Source organism: Grammomys surdaster, unplaced genomic scaffold, assembly GCF_004785775.1.
Source record: "Grammomys surdaster isolate TR1022 unplaced genomic scaffold, NIH_TR_1.0 125985, whole genome shotgun sequence".
In the NCBI taxonomy this organism is placed as follows: domain Eukaryota; kingdom Metazoa; phylum Chordata; class Mammalia; order Rodentia; family Muridae; genus Grammomys; species Grammomys surdaster.
The window spans coordinates 1,638,990-1,653,103 of NW_021620801.1; the positions used below are offsets into that span (position 1 = coordinate 1,638,990).

General features: G+C 41.6%; 1 protein-coding gene across 1 annotated transcript in view; it reads left to right on the top strand.

Annotated features, from left to right (window-relative positions):
• Positions 1–817: 817 nt before the first annotated feature.
• Gtf2f2 (general transcription factor IIF subunit 2) overlaps positions 818–14,114 on the top strand; it is a 115,120-nt gene continuing 101,823 nt past the window's right edge. The window contains exons 1-2 of the mRNA XM_028754257.1: positions 818–1,031; positions 3,862–3,935. Coding sequence (XP_028610090.1) covers positions 966–1,031; positions 3,862–3,935 — 140 coding nt within the window. The 5' untranslated portion in view covers positions 818–965. The remainder of the gene's footprint in view (positions 1,032–3,861; positions 3,936–14,114) is intronic.

Here is a 14,114-nt window from a genome sequence, read left to right on the forward strand (position 1 = left end):
ACCTGTTTACAGTAAACAGAAAGTTCTAGGCTCAAAGGCTGCACCACAATTATTAATAGATTCTTCCAGTTCACAATTTCAGGGCTCCTAACGTGATCAAATAAATATCCTGGAACAGGAAACTGTTTAAGCAAGGCAGTTAAATAATCAGATTTGTTTCTTACATGGCGGGTCTTACTGACCCAATTAGATGGCATTCAGGTTTTGGCGTCTGAAAGAATGTATCATGCTTGCACAGTGTGAACTGATTTTTTCGTTTGTTTGTTTGTTTGTTTTTTGTTTTTCGAGACAGGGTTTCTCTGTGTAGCCCTGGCTGTCCTGGAACTCACTCTGTAGACCAGGCTAGCCTCGAACTCTCGAACTCAGAAATCCACCTGCCTCTGCCGCCCAAGTGCTGGGATTAAAGGCGTGCGCCACCACCGCCCGGCATGAACTGATTTTTAAGTCTCGGAAAGGGATGTGTCCAGCATACTCACCTGTACACCAGTGGCCACTTGTGCCAATGACTTTGAGCCAAGAAAGTGACTTTTTACTCCTAAGTCTGTCCTTAAAATGCCTAGCCTCTTCATCTAGGGTTGGATATAAATACACATAGCTTTTTGTCTGCCTAAAACTTAAGTTTTCCATTTTGGCACTTTTTCTTTAAACGTACGGGTTTGGATTTGGCTCTTCCTTTCTCAGCACTTGAATCCCAAGATTGCATGTTGCCAGGGTCACACCCACTTGAGAAATTGCCGAAGCAGGAAATTTGTCCCTCGCGGCTCGCTGTCCTGACGTATCGTGCGCAAGCGCAGTTCCTGATTCGGCGGCGTGTTCTTCTCTTCTAAGTTCCTGGTTCCCGGCCAGTTTGCGACACCGGCTTTTCGCGGTCTACTTGTCCCAGCGGCGGGCTCTGAGCTGTCGCTCTCTGTCTTTCAGCCCCGGGCCACTGCTGGTGCGCGCACGCCGCCTCACGCGACAAACTCATGGCGGAGCGCGGGGAACTCGATCTGACGGGCGCCAAGCAGAACACCGGCGTGTGGCTGGTTAAGGTGAGACGCGAGCCCCGCAAGGCACTTCCGAAAGTTCTGGGTCCGTCTTTCCCGGGCCACCGCTGTTCTGAGAAGCGGGTCACTGTTGCGTCCGTTTGCAGGTTGGAAATCTTACTTTAGGGGTCACAGGGCGTCTTTCAGGCCGTCTCTCAGTTTCATCCGCCCACCATGGAGGTCTCTTTACCGCCAAGACCTGGCCTTGGGGTGCTGACCTGATGTTCCCTGAGTGAGCAGTAAGTTTTACCCCAGGCCGGAGAAGTCCTTGCGGTTTTCTTTTTGATAAGGTGGTATGATTAACTTTAGTCATGAATGTGTATGAATTAGTTGGCTAGATATTCTGTACACTTTTCTGGACCACAAAGTGGAACTGGTGCCTATGTACTTCTGTTGTTGTTTTGTTTAGAAACAGGATCTCTGTAGCCTTGGCTGGCCTGGAACTCGCCATGTAGACTCCTGCCGCTCTACACTGCTAAAGTGTTCCCTGGTTTGGTAATCCTATTGGAGCTCTCGAAAGACCTACAGGTTCTGAATTCAAAGAGAAGTTGTTGACTTAGTGCTTTTGAAGATCAAGTTCAGGTTTCATGAAAGTAACCATCAGTAAATGTTTTAAGTGGTCATGTGACAGGCTTTGTTTGCTCCAGTGGTCGCCATCTATTTGGGTTGCTTTTTTATATGGGGTGGGGGGCTTTTACTCTGTGGGGAATCTCATTTTAAAAAGCCATATTTAAATGGGTTCATGAGAGTTTCCCAAACTTGGTTTATAAGTGATTTATCTTTGTAACGAATGTTTTAAGTACATGCTGAATTCTCATGAAGACAAGGTGTTTCTTCCTGTCCATTTCTCTGAAACAGCTCTCACCGTTTGCCAGCACAGCAGACCATGTTAAGTTCTTCAGACCACTTAACAGATCTAGCGATCTGTTGTACCGGTATCCAGTGTTGATTGCCCACAACCCCAAGTCACTTTCTTTGCACTTTGATTAGTGTTTGGCACATATTACTTTTCCAGTATGTGATGGCTATAAGACATTGGAAAGACTGTGTGTCAGAGAGACAAACTAAAGTGGGCAGGAGTGAGTTTTGTCAATTTCATGGGATGAAGAGCCTAAGCTATTGGTGACGCACACCTCTGGGTGTGTTTGTGGTGCTGTGTCTGGAGGCAAAGTAGGTCATGAGGGCTATGATCTCCTTAAAGGATTAGTTACTCCTTTGGTGAGTTAATAATGTGGCTTCTCTAGGAAGTAGTGAAAGGTAGTGGGGTGGGGCCTAGTTGGAAGAAGCAGACCCTGGCAGTATGTTCTTAGGGCTACCCTGGCCTTGTTTGTATCTCCTCTGTATCGTGGGCATCGTGGTGTGAGCTGCAATGCTCTTCCTTGACTTTCCTTGAAGGATAGAAACTGAGATACCCAGTTTAAAGTCTTAGATTGTTTCTGTCAGATATTTGGTCACAGTGACTAAGTCTGATTAATACAGAATACAGCAAAGGGTTGTAAGTAACAGGAGAAAAGGAAACCTAGTCTCTTCCTTTCCTCCCCTTTCCCTTCTCTCCTTTTCTCTCTCTTCATCCTTCCCTCCTTTCCTTTCTCTCTCTCTTTCTATCTTCCCCTCCCTCGCTCTCTTCCTTTCGGTAGTTCAGGCTGGCCTGGAACTCAGTAGTAATCCTCCCACCTCAGTGTGCATTAGCGCACCTGTGCTTCTTGAATATTTATGTTAGATAAATACACAAATAGATGTCTTCGATAAAGCAAAGCTTCCAAATAGATACTACTGTGGTGGCACACACCTTTAATCTGAGTACTTGAGAGGTTAGCCTGGTCTGGTTTATATTAGAGTCAGGGGAATGTAGTAAGACCCAGATGCTAGAAGAGGGCATTGGATGCCCTAATAGTACAGTTATAGCTGGTTATGATCTGCCATGTGGGTGCTGGGAATTGAACCCAGGTCCTCTGGAAGAACAGCCAGTGCTTTTAATGCTGAGCCATCTTTCCAGTCCCTATCAAACTTAAATAGCAAAGCCATTAAAAAGTCCATATGGTATTTTGAGATACATTGCCCACAATCTCACTTAGCTTTATTTCTGAGTTGTATCACTCTAGCCCTAGATTTATTTTCATATCTGTAGACTAGGGAGAATACGTTTGAGTTTGAAGAGTGATTGAGGGCCTGAATGGGTGGTGGGTATAGAATATCTGCAAGGTGTCTGACAGAATTGTCTCCTCAACCTTCCTCCTTTCCAGCCTCAGGCATATCATCTGACTCACTTTGGTAGTTCAGTAAGTTAATATGATGAGCATAAAATCAGTCTTTTTACTCCTTTTTATTAAAAACCTTAACTGTAGTCAGGGTACTGGCCCCCATAACCTTGCTAGACATCCTTGTTTCCCTTTTGCAGCCCTGTCACCGATGTCTCAGTCTGTGTTCTGTGTGATCATGTTCTTATTCCAAGATTACTGTGAGAAAGAATGCTGACAACTAGCACTCAGTGAATACTTACTCCCCACAACAGATAAGCTTTGTGCTTTATTTATAGTCTCTCCTGTGCTTCTCATAACAAGGGTAGCTGAAAGGTAGATACTGATTTCAAGGTCTAAACTACTGTGAAGAAGAGAGGCAGATTACTTATTAGAGAATTAATTTATTTTTCCTTTTTAGAATTTAACCCCTGGTTACTTCTGTATCTGGTTTTAGACAGTATTTTTATGGTTAAGAGCAAAGTTCCTTGAGGTGGCTTAGCCTTGAATCCTGCTCTGTCATTTACTAATTGTATAACCTACGTGAAGGTGTATGATCCATGGGTACATCATCTGTGAAATGTTTTGCTTTATTTTAGGTTCCTAAATATTTGTCCCAGCAGTGGGCAAAAGCCCCTGGAAGAGGTGAAGTTGGGAAACTGAGGATTGCCAAGTAAGTTATTTATATATGTATATAAATATACTATATATATTAATTATATATGTATGGCACATATGCTATAAATTTTTTAAAGCTGTTGTTTTAAAAATGTTTATAGTGGCTTTTAAGTGTGATTACATTCTTACAGAATTTATTTAGAAGGTGAGAGTTACTGGGGATGTTAAAGCAGGTCATGGGATATTTATATATTCCGTGAGGAGACAGGCTTGTGCATGTGTGATAGGTAGTGTGACTATAAAGCTAAATTTATTGGTGAAGCTTACTGGTAGTGAAGGAGCAGATGATGTGGTCTTCCCATCCCTCCATCTGTTCGTGCTGTGCAGAAGTGTGCTTGAGTTAGGCATACCTAGAAAGTACTTTGATGGAAGGATTTGGCCACTGCCATTGTTCCTGGTTAAAGGGCTATGGAAGGACATAGAGAACATCTAGTTCACCTGAGACTTTGTGTTCCATTCTTTCCCTACAGTAATATTTGTCGCCTGCCCCTCTTCTATATGGGGGATTGAACCCAGGTTCTCCACGCTAGAAAACTCGTTCTATCACTGGGCTTCATCTTTATTCTGTATCCATTCACTTCATTTGTTTGTTTGTTTAGGTTTTTTAAAGACAAGGTTTTTCTATGTAGTTCTGGATGTCCTGGTACTTGCTCTTTATGTAGGTCAGAATGGCTCTGAACTCATCTGCCTGCCTCTGTCTCCTGAGAGCTGGGATTAAAGGTATACCCTACCGTGCCTGGCTATATCCAGTCATTTAAAAAGGATTATTTTATACATATGAGGTTTTTGTCTGTATGTATATCTGTGCACTAAGTGTTTGCCTGGTACTTGAAGAGACCAGAAGAAGGCATCGGATCCTTTGGAACTGGAGTTATAGACAGTTGTTAACCACTGTGAGGATGCTAGAAATTGAACCCAGGACCTCTGAAAGAGAGTGCTCTTAACTGCTGAACTGTCTTTCCAGCCCCGTGTCTGGCCACTTTAAACCCAACTCCAGTGAGAGTCTCATGCCTAGTACCTCACTGAAATAGCGATCATCTGTTACTAATGCCCTCGTCTTTATCAGTTAGATTTTGTTTCATAACAAAACTGTAAAAATTTTAGTCACTTTAGTCACAAAAACTGTTTTATTTGTTCACAATTTTCTGGATTTTTTTCTGGTTGAGGCTGACCTGGAAGGTCTTCTTGACTGGACTGGCCTTGTTAAATATTGAGTGGCTTGGTATCAGCTGGCAGGAACCGTCTATTTAATCTCCAGCATATTCCTTCATATGGTGGTGAGAGTTCGCAGTGGTAAAAGAAAACAGGGCCTACAAGTACAAGCAGTTTGCAAGCCTGAACTTATGTCTGTTTGCTAAAGTCTTGTTGGCCAAAACCAAATTCAAGAGTTGGCAACAGATTTCAACACCAAAGAATTTATTGCTGTGCCCTCATCATACTTGACATGTCTGTGACACTGCTCTCCCATCCCATCAGGGCAGCAGCACTCTGCTGTCCTCTTCCTTGATTGGCTCCCTTGAATCTTTTGCTAGGCTCCCCCACTCCCCATCTCAACATCTCAGTTTACATGAGTTCTCCTTTCAGTCATCACTTCTTTCTCTTTTCAATTTTTTTTTAAAGTGACCTCATCTCTTCTCCTAGCTTTAAATGCCAATTGCTTAAGTATAGCACTCTCCTAAACTCTTTTCTTTTTTTTTTTTTTGGTTTTTTGAGACAAGGTTTCTCTGTGTAGTCTTGGCTGTCCTGGAACTCACTCTGTAGACCAGGCTGGCCTCGAACTCAGAAATCCGCCTGCCTCTGCCTCCGAAGTGCTGGGATTAAAGGCGTGCGCCACCACCGCCCGGCTCCTATCAACATTTAATTCTACAAATTTTAGATTAAATTTGGAATAACAATCTCAGGAGTTCTCAAAATTGTCACAGCTATTTAATTTCAAGACACATTTTTTTTTCATTCTCCATAAACTGACTTGGCTTGACAGTAAGAGAATGATTTTTTTTTTGTTGTTTTTGTTTTTTTGAGACAGGGTTTCTCTGTGTAGCCCTGGCTGTCCTGGAACTCACTCTGTAGACCAGGCTGGCCTCGAACTCAGAAATCCACCTGCCTCTGCCTCCCAAGTGCTGGGATTAAAGGCGTGCGCCACCACCGCCCGGCTTCTCACTTTGATATCTTAAGAGTGTCTCAGGCTTAGTAATTGCAGTCTGATTTTTGTCAGAAGTATCTGAGAATTCAACTTTTCAGGGACTGTTTTAAAGCTGCCTCAAGAAAGACACATGGTTCTGGGGTTAGATTTGTTAGCTTTTTTCTTTGATATCACTTGTCTTTAAGAAACTTGATACTTTGATTTTTTTTCCCCCTAAGTATTTAGTTCTTTGTTGTAAATGTATTTTTAAAAGTGACAGTATTTCTCTATCTCTGGCTAGCTCCCAAATGAGTGAGACAGAAACACTAGATTTATTTAATCACACCTTACTTCATAATTCCTGGGTAGTCATTGATCTGTTCTAATCCTCTAAGCTAATCTGGCTACCTCCCAGCCCAAATCCCCAAGATATTTGCATTTTAATATTGATCTGGCTCTCTAGGCTGTAGGTGTGTTCTCCCATGATATCTCTTGGACCCCTTCTTCCTGGTGAATCCCCCCCACCCCAGCACACACACTTTGGCTGGTGGAAGTCCTGATCTATTCTTTCTTCTGCCCAGCCATTGGCTGATCAGCTTTTATTGACAAGTCAGAGAATAAATGGGGGAGCAATGTTTACTGAAACTCGAAACAGACGATAGTTGGCATAAGTATTATAATGCCATGTCCAGAATGCAACAAGATGTGGGGCAAAGAAATCAGCATTTGAATGCTACAAGGATAATCTTTACATAGTGCACAAAGACATTCGCCTACACTTTTTCTTACTTGAAGTTCTGTCTTGAAGTTCTTTGTTTCTTGTGTGTGATTGTGCATTTATACACTGAACCCCTTGTCATCTGGTGTGACTTCACTAGACTCTGGACAGTTATATGTAGTTGTTGGCTTTGGGACTTACCTTTAAGCCTTAGCTTCCTCGTTTGTGAAGTGTCAATGTTAGTATTAATGGTTCTCCAATCCATAGGCAGTGTTATAAGACAGTAGAAGCTTAGGGCTTGTTAAATGGCTTTTTAAACTCAAAGATTACATTCCTGTAAACCTATACAAAGTCCTGTTGGAGGAATGTCTGATCTCTCTCAGTGTGACAGACTGAGACATACAGGAGCTAGGTTCAGGGAAGTCATGCAAGCCCCAAGTACTGCATTGATGACTGAAATGAGATGTAACAGGTGATGTTCAGTTCTTCACTGGTGTAAATGCCGGTGTTTACTAACTGAGCCAGGGTTAACTGGTTATGGTCAGAGGGAATGCCCATCAGGACACAACTCAGGGATCTCAGCAAGACTGAGGCTGAGACAACTTTATTTCAAGCCATCAGACTTTTTTTTTGTTTTTTTGTTTTTTTTTGTTTTGTTTTTCGAGACAGGGTTTCTCTGTATAGCCCGGGCTGTCCTGGAACTCACTCTGTAGACCAGGCTGGCCTCGAACTCAGAAATCCGCCTGCCTCTGCCTCCCGAGCGCTGGGATTAAAGGCGTGCGCCACCACCGCCCGGCACCATCAGACTTTTTATACACTTATCAAAAACAAGATATAATGGTAGTTGACAGGATACAATCACAGTTGCAAGCTACATGGGACATACAAGATTAATGTCTAAGACTAATTGTTCAACCAAGTCTCTATATCAGCAGTTCAACCCTTTGGGGTTTGAATAACCCTTTCACAGGGGTCACCTAAGACCATCAGAAACACGGATATTTACATTACAGTTCATAACAGTAGCAAAATTACATTTATGAAGTAGCAGTGAAGATCATTTTGTGGTCATCACAATATGAGGAATTGTATTTTAAAGGGTTATGGCATTAGGAAACTTGAGAAGTACTATTCTATGTGCTTCACTGATTTCACAGAGGTACATACACAGGTGGCCTGAAGGCGTCACTGCCTGAGGTACTGCCTTGGTTTCGCAGGAAAGGAAAGGAAAGAAAAGACACCTAGTGCCCCAGGAGCGATGGAATCTAACTTGAAAAACCTATGATGCATGACTCTCACGGCAGCTAGACCAGGTCAACTCCATGATTCCCTGCACATTGGTGGGAAATTTTAAGCTACCTATTCCCTATATTTTAGAGCAGATGGACTACATGATTTTGTCTACTATTCATAGGTTAGCCTTACCTACAGGCTTGCTTGGATCAGTCCCAATTGATAGTTTTCTCTGGGTAGTTATTGAAGTGTCCAGTTTCAGGTCCCTGAGTACCTGAGTATCCTAGTTTTGATAATAAACTGTGGTTACCTAAATGTTATTTGGTGTGTGTGTGAGATGTGTTACCAGGCCAAGTTTTTACATATAAAATGGTATTGTTAGCCTTTGCACACACAGAGTCCCATAGAAATACTGTGTATATGTGTTTTCTTACATAAGTAATACATTCCCTTTTTTTGTTGTTTTTTGTTTTTTAAAAAAGTCACCTTAATAACAAATAAAAAGTGATCTGTATTTCCCATTCACATTCTTTGGAGGTGGTGACAGTTTGATGAGGAAGCCTCTAGATTGCATCCTGATTATTTTGGATGTGTAACATATGGGTGCAGTTTTGAAGCATCTTTGTTTATTCCACTGAATTCTCAGACTCCTTTAGGCTTGTTGTTGCTAATTTCAGAACAGCACAGAACGCTGACTGCGTTGTCATTCGCTGCTGTGGAGGCTCAAGGCTTTGGTTTATTATTGCTGTTTTCCTTTATCTCCTCCCTTGACTATGTGGCTAGTCCCCCTATTCCTTGGATCTTTTTAGAAAGAAAATTCTTAGTAGAAGTAACTTGAAATCACTTGAATAAATTACAGTGAAGAGAAAGTAAACATGCTATAATTTCCTTTAAAAAAAAAAAAAGACCATCTTTTAGTTGGTGTCTATCTACCCAAAATGACAGACACATAGTCTTACCTTATAGAAGATCTAGCCTCTTTACTAATAGCACACCTATGCTAAATAGTTCCCTGGGATTGCTGGAGAGATGCTTGAAAATGGCTTGTCCCTAGTAGACTTCATTCTTCTGTGTGTCTTGTTTGTGTTCCTAGCTGATGGAGTTTTTGCTGCTATTGCTGAAGTACTAGATTCACTCTTGGTAAACGTAGAATGGCTGAGGAATAGCTTAGCGTGCGAGTGACTTAAGTCCCCAGAGTTTCAGTTGATATCTTGCGTATTATAAGTCATCAGAGTTTTATGGTTGTAAACTGAAGTCTCCATTAACAGATGTTTGTTTAGAATGAAATGAGGTGATGGCCTCACTCTTATTTTTGCCAGTTAGCTCACAGTGCAGGCATCATGTTTCATTCTTAATGTTGCTCTTAAAGAGAGGTGAGCAGCTCAGTTCACCCAGTGGAATGGTAGGAGGAGTGTTTCAGTAGATGCTTGTGAGGAGAATGAGGCATTTGAATGATTTAAGACTGTTGAGAGGACATTCCAGGCAAACTATTTTTCAAATATCTTTATGACTACAAGATGTATGATCAGTTAATGATTCTTAAGAGAAGTATCCAGTTTACAGTTAGTTGCTTGTGTATATGTGTAGGAAGATGTATGCCAGTGAGTTTAAAAAAAAAAAAAGAATAAAGGGTTTAGAAGGGCAGTGTGGTGCACTAGTTATGTGTATGAATCCACCCAGAAGTCAGGTTGGATCCTAACCTTGTCACCAGTTAGCTGTGTATTTTGGGATAAGTTACTATCTTTGTTAGGGTTTCATTGCTATGAAGAGACATCATGACTAAAGCAACTATTATAAAGGACAACATTTAATTGGGGATGGCTTACAGTTTCAGAAGTTCAGTCCATTATCATCATGGCAGGAAGCATGGCAGCACCCAGACAGACTGGGTGCTATAGGAGGAGCTTAGAATTAAATGTCATGATCTGAAGGCAGCTAGAAGGAGACTGTTTAACCAGGCAGCCAGGAAGAGGCTCTGAAATTCCACACTGGGCAGAGCTTGAGCACTTGGAGTCCTTAGAGTCTAACACCACAATGTCACACTTCCCCTAACAAGGCCACACCTACTCTAACAAGGGCACACCTCCTAATAGTGGCACTCCCCGTGAGCCAAGCATTCAAACAGTGAGTCTGAGGGCCAAACCTATTTAAACCACCACAGTTACTTATCTTCTTATCTGTTAAAAAGGAATGTATTAATTTTTCATGTTCACTTTGTTTAAAGTGCTTAGTTGATAAGTCATAGCATATATCACATACAGACCAGACAGTAAGCACCATGCGGTACAGGTGAACCTCTCTGTAGATGCCAGATCTCTTAAGGTCAAGGAGAGTGCATGGGCCAGAAGCTAGGAAGAGCTACACAGTAAGCGAGGTCATCTCTACAGACAAGCTGTGGGTGGAGAGACAGAGAAGCAGAAGGGAGGGAGGAAACATGCAGCTAGGGTGTGGTGGGGGGGCGGAAATTTCCTCATATTTGGTTCCCATTTAATACCTGAGAAACAGAGAGTACAGCTGTGACTGTGCTGAGTGACACCTTATTTAGACAGTTGGACATAGAGCCATTTATGTAAATCAGTTTATGAGATGGCCTGATTCCCTCTGTACTTGGATTATTTTGTTCCTTTGGGCACCCATCATCCCACCTAAGTTTATAGTCTGCTTTAGCGTCTTTAATTTTACATTACCATCTTGCCTCAGAGCAGTTTTCTCTCTTGGTGGTGCATTTTACCTATAATCTTGAGACCTATACTTATGTCTTTTCCAAGACACTTGATTTCTAGCTTTATTTCTTAATAGATTTAAGCATTCCAGATCATTTGGGGCCTATTAATAATAAATGTCTGCAAATAATGAGATAAAAATTGAATTAATTCAGAACAAATTTACCTTGCTGACAGCATTTAAATTGTCACAAACTGTTGGAAAGACAGTGTTTATGTATATCTATACACAGAGCAACATACACAGTATTTCACAGTATTGCTGCTCACAACAAAATGGAGTTGTAAATCACTACTCTCTGGTACTTTATAGCTCAGCATTGTTTTTAGTTCTTATTGCTACCATCCCAGACAGACACAGGCACACAGAGTGAGACAGAGTCACAACTGACTCAGCTGAGGATCGAAATGATGAGAGTAAAAAATGAATAAAATAGTCTTGCCTTCATCCCAGCAGTCTCATCAGCTTCTAGGAATTTATCTCATGAACCAAGTCAGTGATACAAAGATCGATAAGCAAGGATACAGTCTCATTCCTTAGTAGGGGCTACTTAAATATACTGGGCAGAGTTCTCAATTGTTGAAGTCATTCTTAAGACTTCGTTTGGGTTTTCCAGTCATCTCAGTATCATTTTATAACAAAATGATCCAGGCTAGAATCTTAGACTGCATGCTTTTGTTGCATATTTTTAATTTTTCTTCATTCAGTCTAGACTATCCTGAACCCATTTCCTGGACCTTTCTAATGTGTTTTAAACTTCAACATTGTTGATATCTACAAGGTAGTAATCTTACTGAGTATGTGTCTGTTTGATGGTTCTTCAGGATTAGATTTGAGTCATATATCCTTGGCAAGAGTATAGCAAAGTACAGCCGGGTATTTTCTGCTCTGTAGAGGGATTTGCATGTTTGCATTTTGTTCTGTTTCAGGTAGTATTTATTTGATCACTTGATTACAGGGTATCTTCTAAATTTCTTCATTCTAAAGTCCCCCTCACTCTGTTAGGTTTCCATTGTGTCTTCTTCAGAGAGATGCTTTCTTGTGCTGCTAGGAATCTAAGACATGTTTCAGGTGCCTTCCTATATAGATGTCCTTCCTTCTGCAGCACACTTCCAGCTAAGCCATTCCTTTACGGAGGTAGCCTTTCTTTTCTTTATTTTGACAGCTTGCCCTGTGATATCCTTCAACCCTAACGAAGTACATCAGCTTTACTCCATTTGGATTATGACTTTACTATCCAGCCCACCTCAGCTATCTCTCTTGGTATTACCTCATGGCTTTTGAGCTTAATCAGGCAGCAGAAACCCTCCAGTGTAGTTGATGATTTCGTAGTATTTGGTTGGTTTTCTTAACTAGGAAAAGAAGAAAGTTTACTGTCTATCAGTGACAGTAAGAACTTACGTCTTTTTGATGTCAGATCCAAGAAATACCTTGAAAGTGAAGAACAAAGACATGATTTTTTTTTTTTTTTGGTGGGGGAGGAGTTGTCTAGAGGCAGGATTTCTCTATGTAACAGAGCTCTGGCTGTTCTGGACTTGCTTTGTTGACCAGGCCAGCCTGGAACTCACAGAGATCCACTTGCCTCTGCCTCCTGAGTGGTGGGATTAAAGGTGTTTGCACTACACCTGGCTTTTCTTTCTTTCTTTCTTTCTTTCTTTCTTTCTTTCTTTCTTTCTTTCTTTCTTTCTTTCTCTTTAGCAAGAGGAATGAGTGGAGCTTGAAGCATTGTAGTTGTTGGGAAATGGCTCAGCATAGTGAAGGAGGAAGAAGAAATCTGTAGTATTTTGATAAACTCTGAAGGTTGAGCCAGGTGTTTGCCTCATTGCTTTCTGGAGATGCTGTTTATAAAACTAGTTGTTGTTGTCCAATTTGGCCACAGATCTTTAGACAAAAGATGCCTGATAGTTTTAATGTGGAACAGTAGAGTCTTGTTTACTTCATTAACACATACAAAGGCAAAGGTATGTGTATTTACCTTTTTTTTTTTAAACGTGAGTAGATTTTTTTAAAGGTTTATTTATCTTATGTATATGAGTACACAGTAGTATCTTCAGACACACCAGAAGAGGGCATTGGATCCCATTACAGATGGTTGTGAGCCACCATGTATGTATGTGGTTGCTGGGAATTGAACTCAGGACCTCTGGAAGAGCAGCCAGTGCTCCTAACCACTGAGCACTCTCCAGCTACGTGTATTTACCTTTTTAAAAAGTTAGTTTTTCAACAACATAGGAAGTTTTTGCTTCCTATGAAGTTAACCTGTCAGAGCTCATTAATCTGTCCTCATTCTAGCTAAGTTTTTGCTATAATTATGTAAAAAGGAAATTACCCTCCCCTCCTGTGTTCCCTAATTGCATCTGGGTGATTTTCTAGTTTCCAGACTGGAAATGTCATTGTGATCTTTAATCCATCCTTTTTCACTTGCTGCCCACCTCTAGTCATTTCCTCCTGGATTGGTTCTGACCGCTTAACAACTCATGTGGACTCCTTCCTCCATTTTACCACCACCTGGGGCAAACCTTCATTCTTTTTTCTGGGACTTTTGTGTTCACTTCTGTTTAATCCAGTAAACATTATAGAGTGATTGTGTTCATAGTTAGGGTTTTAGTGCTGTGAGGCGACACTATGACCATGGCAAGTCTTATAAAGGAAAACATTTAATTGGGTCTGGTTTATAATTGACAGGTTTAATCCATGACTAACATGGCAGGAAGCATGACAGCACACGAGCTGATATGGTGGCGTTGGAGAGGTAGCTGAGAGTTCTATATGTAGGCAGCAGGAAGAGACAGTGAGCCACTAACCTTACTTGAGCTTCTGAGATCTCAAAAGTCCACTCTCAGTGACACACTTCCGCTAACAAAGCCATACCTATTCCAACATGGCCACACCTCCTAATAGTGCCACTTCCTATGGGCTTTTGGGGGCTCTTTTCCAAACCACCACATTCTACACCCTGGCACCCTGTTTAAAAGTCTAAATTTTCGCCGGGCGGTGGTGGCGCACACCTTTAATCCCAGCACTTGGGATTAAAAACAAAAAACAAAAAAAACAAAAAACAAACAAAAAAGAGACTGTCATGATTCTCAGAGAAAATTTAAGACTTTTTTTTTTTTTCCCGAGACAGGGTTTCTCTGTATAGCCCGGGCTGTCCTGGAACTCACTCTGTAGACCAGGCTAGCCTCGAACTCTCGAACTCAGAAATCCGCCTGCCTCTGCCTCCCAAGTGCTGGGATTAAAGGTGTGCGCCACCACCGCCTGGCCTCATGACAGTCTCTTAACTGTAATCCCCTATTGACATTTTTTTTTTTGTTTGTTTGTTTGTTTTTCGAGACAGGGTTTCTCTGTGTAGCCCTGGCTGTCCTGGAACTCACTTT